At 50.4% G+C, this 8,199-nt stretch overlaps 1 protein-coding gene across 1 annotated transcript; it reads left to right on the top strand.

Annotated features, from left to right (window-relative positions):
- Window positions 1-4,121: 4,121 nt before the first annotated feature.
- On the top strand, window positions 4,122-7,627 carry LOC120301990 (tRNA wybutosine-synthesizing protein 4-like). The gene is made up of 7 exons (XM_039329874.1): window positions 4,122-4,354; window positions 4,459-4,540; window positions 4,619-4,805; window positions 4,889-5,045; window positions 5,829-6,018; window positions 6,111-6,218; window positions 7,418-7,627. Exons 1-7 carry the CDS (start codon window positions 4,152-4,154, stop codon window positions 7,610-7,612), a joined length of 1,122 nt encoding a protein of 373 aa, XP_039185808.1. The 5' UTR covers window positions 4,122-4,151; the 3' UTR covers window positions 7,613-7,627.
- The last annotated feature ends 572 nt before the right edge of the window (window positions 7,628-8,199 follow it).

Here is an 8,199-nt window from a genome sequence, read left to right as displayed (position 1 = left end):
ATTTCAACTTTCTTTTTCTCTTTCTGATCTGATTTGCGTTCCTCCTCCTTGTCACGGTTACGGAACACTTTTCTTGCTATTTCCATAATTTCTGCTATATTTTTCCCTAAGTCTCCTTCTGTCCACTGTAGCTTTCGTCTTATATCTGGGGCACTCTGGGTAATAAATCTTTCAATTAGGAGCAGGCGGTTTTGAGCTGTCTCCATATCAAGACCTGTATTTATTTTGTAAGCTTCTATTAATTGGCTGAGGAAAGCAGTTGGGGATTCATTTTTCTCCTGCCAAACATTGGTTACGGCAGAATAATTAACTGGGCGGATGGCTGCTTCCCTTAAAGCCTCTAAACATAACATCTGATAAGCTTTTAGCAAAGTCTTATGTTGAACATTATTGGAATTCCAGTCTGGTCTTTGTTCAACAGCATCTGAATTTCTGTGTGTCTCATAATTCTCCTCCTTCTGGATGCCTTCTAGCTAAAACTTTGATTTTTCTTAATTATACTTTTCTCTGCCTTCAACATCTAGTAAAGTAGAGATAAGTTGTTGCATGTCGTCCCAGGAAGGGTTAATGGGTCTATATAATGCTTGCAAATAGATCAATTATTTCTTGAGGTTTTTTTTGAAAATGGCCCAAATTGCAATTTCCAATTAAGGAGATCAGTGGTTGTAAAGGGAACATATTGAAGCATTGAAATATTAGTGTTATCTGGTCCAGGGACCAACACCTCTCTTAGAGGGGCTATATTTTCTTCTGTTTTCACTTCTGCCCTACTCCTAGTTCTGCTAGAAACTGATGTTTTGTTTTCAAAGTTTTCCAAGCTTTTATCTGTCTCTTGAAGGGATCCAGCTGTTGCTATTTTTCCTTCCTCGCCGGCTTTCCTTCCTCACAATTGGGCTTCATCTCTTTCAGGCAGAGGGGGTGGAATTTGCTGATTTATTCTCCCTTCTTCTCTTCTAGGAACGTAGGGGGGTGGTCTGGCAATTTCCTCCCTGTCTTCCTGGCTGAAAATCTTAGCTTTGGTTTGAGGCCTGGCTTTTTGGCTTGCCAAATATATCTTAGCACATTCTATCTGACATTTTGCTAACCATCGGGGTCTTTCTGCAATGTTGATTTTCCACTTGTCAATATAGGGATACTGGTCCCAATAACCATTTCCAGTCACAATTTGATGAACCTGTGCATTTTTGGCCACCCTACACCAAAGGTGGTCCATTCAGATTCACAGAATCTTTTTAACATGGCTGGATTTGGGTCTCCATAATCCCTAGAAAAACCCTTTTTGAAATTCTTTAACATGCACTGGAGTGGCGTCTGGTCAACGCCCTCCTTTGACTGTTTTCCTCCCATCTCTCTAATACACTACCATCGATCACTCAGCAGGAACTGCGATGGTTTACCCCCCCCCCCAATCCTGCCTATTGAAGGCTTAAGCACACTGCCTTTGCCTTCTAGGGGTTGATCAATCCCCTCTTCCGATAGAAAGGGATCAGGTTTCCCCTTTTTACAATACTTGCCTGCAGACGTTTTCCAGACTCCTTTGTTGATTTAAGACCTGTCTGTCACCCTCACGGATCCTTGACTGAGTGCTTCGCTGATGGGTAAATTCCCTTTCCTCTCGCCAGTTCTCCTTGTAGACAAAGGCCATGGTGCCGGCTTTGGAGCTGTCATCATTTAGGAGAGGGGCCCCCACCAGGGCAATCTGTCAGGCAGGAAAAAAAGCCTTTTCCTAAAAGCCCTTTAAAATCCCGGCGAAGTCGACATAAATCTTGTGGAAAAAGTAAAAGGACTTTTATGAATTCCAAAGGGTGAAACAGAGAGGTTTATTTTTGCGCAAAGGTTCAGAAGCGATTAACAATCAGCAAATTTCTGAACAAGGGGGAGAGTCCAAACTACAATCTTTATAGCTCTCCCTTTCTAAGGAACAAAGGGAGTATTCATGGAATCTTACATTGTATATGGAATCTACATTGTATATCATTCAGTTAGTTTCTCACAGGCATACAATGAATAGAAGGTTTCACTTTTTATACAATGTTTCTCAATATACACAGCTTTCTTCCAGGAATTATGCAGACACATCATTTTGCTTTTAGTGATTTTTTCATCATTATACTTTATTCATTTTTATTCCATGTTATCCTATTTCTTTCCACTTTACTACAGTAATGGGCCTTATTCAGGATGACAAGATAGAAGCTTACCGCAAGGAGGTTGAGGGGTTGGTGAACTAGTATAAGGAAAACTGCCTAGTTTTAAATACTGGAAAAACCAAAGAGATCATTGTCGATTTCAAAAAAGGCAGGTGCTCTATTTTAGAATCAGAGACATTGAAGCGAGGCAAGAATAACAAAACACAACTTCTTTATTGAGATCATAAACAGAACAGAACAGCAAACAAAATGGTGCTGGCCCTTTTATACTCCCTTTGCAGGGACAGCATCAGCCTATCAATGCAAGGCTAGTCTCCCACCTTGCACATGCTCACAAGGCTGGAGACAGCCTGTCTGGTCCCAGGCAACCACATGGTCTGCCTGGGGCCTTCTGCAGCCTCCTGAGCCTGCTGAGTCATTCAGCAGGCCCAGTACATAACAGCAGGCACAGCCACACTTCTCAGAGAATTAATGATTCATCTGTGGAGATGGTTACCAGCATCAAATTCCTGGGTATGCAGCTAACGAGTAGGCTGGCTTGGCGCTCAACAATGAGAAACTGGTGAAGCAGGCACAGCAGTGCCTGCATTTTCTGTGTCGCATGAGAAAAGCACATCTTCCTTCCCCTGTCCTGACCACTTTCTACAGAGGGACAATCGAGAGCATCCTGTCATATAGCATCACAGTCTGGTTTGGAAGCATCCCTGCTTCAGACAGGAAGGCGGTGGAGAGAGTGGTGAGAACAGCCAAAAAGATCATTGGCAGTTCCCTCCCTCCCACCCAGGACATAGCACAGAAGTGTTGCTTGAGCAGGGTCTGTAAGATTATCTGGGACACTACACATCCTCTTCAGGACCTGTTTTCCTTGTTACCTTCTTGGAGGGGGCTTTGTAGTATCCGTAGCAGAACATCCAGATTCAGCCATAGTTTCATTCCATACAGCATTAATCTAAGGTGACCAACTTTTTTACAATGAAAAGGACACAAATAAATTGAAGAAAAAAATATCGTAAATAAAAGAAACATTTTATTCATTGCAACAATAATACAGACAACTTGCACGTGCAAAGTTTGCCAGCCGGGTGTTTTGGCGCGCTCAGCAGCAATTCCTATTGGCTTTCCAAAACCCATATGGGGAGTAGCAGAGCTCATACAAAAGTTGAAAAAAAACATCAAAAAAAGGTGCTGGAATGCCATTCTGAGGGTTCTATGAGGGAAAAAAAAGCTCTGCAGATTAGTCTTCAAATATCAAAAAGGAGGACATGTAGAAGGACACTTTTCGAGGGAGGACAGAACTTACAAAAGGAGGACTGTCCTCCCTAAGGGAGGACGGTTGGTCACCTTAATTAATCTTGTGAACTCTCAAGCTTCCTCCTTCCATTATATATTCAAGATGGACAGTATTTAATATTTATTTGCTATGTATATGTAGGGGTATGGGTCTATACACATGTTGTACACAGTATGTTTTAGGTGTGTGTCATGTATGTTTCATTTTGAAAGTGGGCACTAAATTTCATTTTTGATGTGTGCCGTTGTGCCCACAGTAAAAAAATGTCAGTTCACTTATTTCCACCAGGCTGCTCCTAAGTCGCCTGCGGGAGTCAGGAAACGCAGGGCCGGCCCGGTTCCCTTGCGACCCTGCCAGGCTTCTTTTTCCCCTTCTTGCGGTCGTGCTATTCGGGCCTTCCCAACCCGCGGGCCCAACTTAAACAAGCAGTTCCGAAAGTCGCCCCGGCCGCGCGGAGCGGAAAAAGAGGACGAGGAAAAGCAGCGGGCCGGAACGGACAGAGCGGAAGAGGAAGGCGAGGACGGCTGCTGGGAGCGGACAGGAAGCCCGCCGGGCCCGGAAGCTCGCTGCTGCAGGAAATGGGAGGGGGGAAACGGCGGAGGAGGGCGGGCAAGAAATCGGCCATGCCGAGAAGGTCGTTCAGAGAGGAAGTTGGCTGCGGCCGTGGCCCGGACGTCCGCCTGGGGCCGCAGCGAGAGGCGGCCGAGCACATGGAGGGGCGGCGGCGGCGGCGGGGGGAAGGCGCCGGGGACGCGCGGCCCTCGGCTTCCTTCCCTTCCCCGCGAGTCAGCCGCACTGGCGACAGCAGCGCCGCCAGCAAGAGGTCCGCCGCCGCCCTGGGCTACACCTCGGACCGCTTCGTGCTGCAGCTGCTGCCCCGGGGCGGCCCGCGCCGCGCCCCCGCCATCCACCGGTGAGGCCCCGTCCCGCTGGGCGCTTCCGGGGGACCGGGAGGGGGGCGCCCTGCGGGGCGGGGCTCTCCTCTCTCACGCTCTGCCCTCCCACCTCCCCCCGCAGAGGCTACCACGTCCGGGCGCGAGCGGTGGAGCGGAGCGTGCGGGACTTCCTGCTGGGCACTCGGGGCCACTCGCGCAGCCAGGCAAGTTCGGCCCCCTCCCCCTCTCCAGCCCTCCGCAGCAGCCCCGCCTGACCCCTCTCCCGCCCCGTCCCCCCGCAGGTGATGTCGCTGGGCGCCGGCTGGGACTCGCTCTACTTCTGCCTGAAGGCGGCGGGGCTGCTGGCGGGAAGCGGCGGGCGGTTCTTCGAGGTGGACCTCCCGGAGGTGGCCTCCCGCAAAGCGGCCCTGATCTCCGGCTCGGCGGAGCTGCGCGCCTTAGCGGGAGGCGGCGTCCCCGCGGCTCTCGGTGGGTATGCGGAGGAGGGAGGGGAGGGAGAAGGAAGGGAGCCGTCTGGCCCGGCATCCGAGCGCCCTTCGCCTCCCCTGCAGGGAGCGTCAGGTTTTCCGGGGAAGATTACCGGCTCCTGGGCGTGGATCTCTCGGAACTGGCCCTGCTGGAGGGGGCCCTGCGTGACGCCGGCCTGGACCCCGCGTCGCCCACCCTGATCCTTGCGGAGGTGGTCCTGCCCTACATGGAGGTCGAGAGGTTCGTGCTTTGGCCGTTGCAGCCCACCTGAAAGAGAAGGTTTTATGTTAAATTTCAGCAGGTTGTGGCTTTCCAAGATTAGAATCACTTGTTGTGTTTCACATCCTAGATTTAACCTGCCTTGTAAGGGCCTTGCAGCCTGCCGGTTCTGCTGTATACTTTTTGTTTTTGCATTCCACTGATTCAGCAGACATAACTACCATGCAGCTTACCAAATAGTTGTCATTTTGAGCTACAGAGTTAGAGCCAAGCAAACTTCCCAGCCAAATTTTCATACCTGAGAGTCCCTCCCGTCCACAGTATTTTGAGCTTGAGGCCAAGACATTAATTCCCATGCTCACAAAAAGGCCATTGGAAGTCTGCTCCCTGCATCAAGCACTGCTGAAAATTGCAGCATAGTAGCCCTGAGATAGAATAGGAGCAGACTGGAAGCCCCCAAGCTCCCCCCCCCAGACACTGGTTGCTGCGTCACAAGGTCAAAATAAGGTAGAGCACAAAAAAAAAAAAGTTTTTCATTGTGGCAGGAGTTTTGGATCTATGGATCCTTCTGCTTTCGCTTTAGAGGATATTCAGAACGAGCTATTTCCAAGCTTTGCCAAGTGGGATCTCCTGTCACGGTCTTAGATCCATCTCCAGCTTTGAACTGGGCAAACGTGAACAGTCCTGAAGCTTGTGGGGACTTGGACTTGCTTGCGGGAGTGTCAGATGGCTCCTTGGCCTCCAGTTGGGTGGCCTGGGCTGTTCTTCCCTGGTGCCCTTCACCCTCTTTCTGGTTCATTCCAGGTCAAATGCTCTGATTCAGTGGGCAGCCGGGCACTTTCTGAGCGCCTGGTTCATTCTGTACGAGCAGATTCATCCCAGCGACCCGTTCGGCCATATCATGCAAAATCACTTCAGCCGCCTACAGTCTCCGCTCCGCTCCCTAACCACCTACCCAGACTGCAAGGCCCAACAGATGCGCTTTCTCCAGAGGGTGGGTGTGAGCCTTGGACTGGTGGAAGGGAGACCGGAGGGGGCAAATAGGATGGCTGTGCCTCGGGCTTAATGCCCTGGCCTTCTCTTTAGGGCTGGACGGAATGCCACATCATGGACATGAACGAGTTCTATGGGCACTTTGTTCCAAGAGAAGAGCAGAAGAGGATTCAAGCTCTGGAGCCCTTTGACGAATTCGAGGTTGGTCTGTCTGATGTAGGCAGAATGTGGAGAGGGAGGCGAGGTGGCTTGCAGCTGGCCACAAGGACAGGAGATTATTTCTCCGTGGCCAGTGTGGAAATGCAGTGGGATGGCAGCAGAAGAGTATTTTCATTCGATGGAATCAAAATATGATATACAGGATGTTGGCAAAGTTTTAAAGTAGGATATAAGATAATTCCTACTTGCATTTGAGTGTGCAGCAATATTACATTTAACTTATCATAGAAGCGCACAAGGTGTTTCTAATCTTGGTTTGCTGCCAGTCTACTTCCTGAAGTCCTACCGTCTTAAGATCCGGTCTTTTTTGGGGGGGGGGACCAAAAGGCTTATTAGAACTTATTTTGGCGGGGATGTCTTATTTTGTGGCCACCTACCCGCCAACAACTATCCCACTGTCTGGTTACTCGCGTGGGGCAGGAGGCCACAAGGCGTGCTGGTGCCGCCGCCACGAGCAACAGCAGAATTCCCCCCCCCATGATGGCCTGGCCAGTGCCACTTGCGCGCTATTCAACCCTAAGCGCTTAGACAGGAGACTTGGTGGGCTTAAAGGAGACGGGCACTGCCTCGTGCTTGCAGCTCCGAGGGGGAAGCAGTGGCAGTGGAAAGCTCCTTATTGGCCTGCACCATTGCGGCCGCCATCCCTGTCTGGAGCCTCTGCCTCCTTAGCAGCCTGAGGCTCCAGCCTAGGCGCTTAGAGTTCAGTAGCGCATAGCTGGTGCCGGTGGGACCATCCCAGGGGAGTCTGCTGGGCCTGCTGCTACTGGGCCGTGCCCTGCCATTGCCTCCTAAGCCAGCAAATCGCTCCATTTCCAAGTGACCCATTTGCCAGAAGACGAAGCTTCCAGTCTCCCTCTGGGTGAAAAGTGTGGGATGCATCTGGATCCTCTGCCTCCGCGCTTGGACATATCTGGGTTGCACCAAGGGGCCGGTGGGCTGCGGCTGCAGCCGGACACCATCGGCCCCTGTGCACTCGCTGGCTCTTGTCCTGGCCATGCCCACCTGCCCAGGCATATTTTGGGGGCAGGGCTTATATTAGGCCCGTCCCAAAAAATCAGGCTAGGCCTTATTTTCTGGGTGGGTCTTATTTTCAGGGAAACACAGTAGGAATGCCCCACTGTGTAGAGGTGTTTGTTGTGACTGAGAGTCTGTGGCTGCGGGTGACCTCTGTGTTCTTCCAGGAATGGCACCTGAAGTGCTCCCATTATTTCATCCTGGTCGCATACAAGGGAGAGGCCGCCTTTGCACCTCCTGCATTTTCCAGGACGGAAGGTAAGAAGCCCAAGGTGTCCTCTGCCCCGGGTGCCAGTGGTGACTGGGGATGTTTCCGTCCTGTCTCCTCTCCCCGAACGGTGAAGTTGCACGGGGAGGCCTGATGGGGGCCTAAATCCATCCAAAGTTGACTTAGCTCTGCTAGCTCCCAAAGCATTTCTGTTCAGAGAGGCTGCATTGGCTTTAAGGGGTCTTTTTTTTCGTCCTCTTGTCCGTACAGATTTCCTGAAGGAATTAAATTGATACCCCCAAAATGGTTCTTCCTCAACATGGCCATGCCATGGATTAATTCCTACTTAATTTATATGGAATACCAAGGGGGTGTAGGTTTTTAAGCAGACTTTACAAAGGGTCTCTTCCAGAGGCAGTTTGTTTGTTAATTAAATTGATATATCACCCATCTGACTGCCGTCTGGGCTGCTTACGGCATGGAAAAAGTACATTAGAACATTAATACATTAAAACACCAAGCATTAACCTTTTGAAACATTAAAAGCTAAGTTTGCCAACGGTGCCACTGACTGTGAGATTAGAATCCTAGGACTGGAAGGGATCTCCCTTACCCGGTTCAGGAATCCACGGATCATCCCAAAGAAATGGCTCTCCAATCAACCCCTGAAAATCTCCCATAAAGCGGCCTTCTGGGCTCTCCCTCCTCCTGCCTCTTGGTTTGGATCCCTCCCCCCCACCA

Source organism: Crotalus tigris, unplaced genomic scaffold, assembly GCF_016545835.1.
Source record: "Crotalus tigris isolate CLP2741 ecotype Arizona unplaced genomic scaffold, ASM1654583v1 scf7180000024421.83703, whole genome shotgun sequence".
In the NCBI taxonomy this organism is placed as follows: Eukaryota; Metazoa; Chordata; class Lepidosauria; order Squamata; family Viperidae; genus Crotalus; species Crotalus tigris.
Note: the sequence above shows the minus strand (reverse complement) of the source record. Positions and strands in the feature narration are given on the sequence as shown.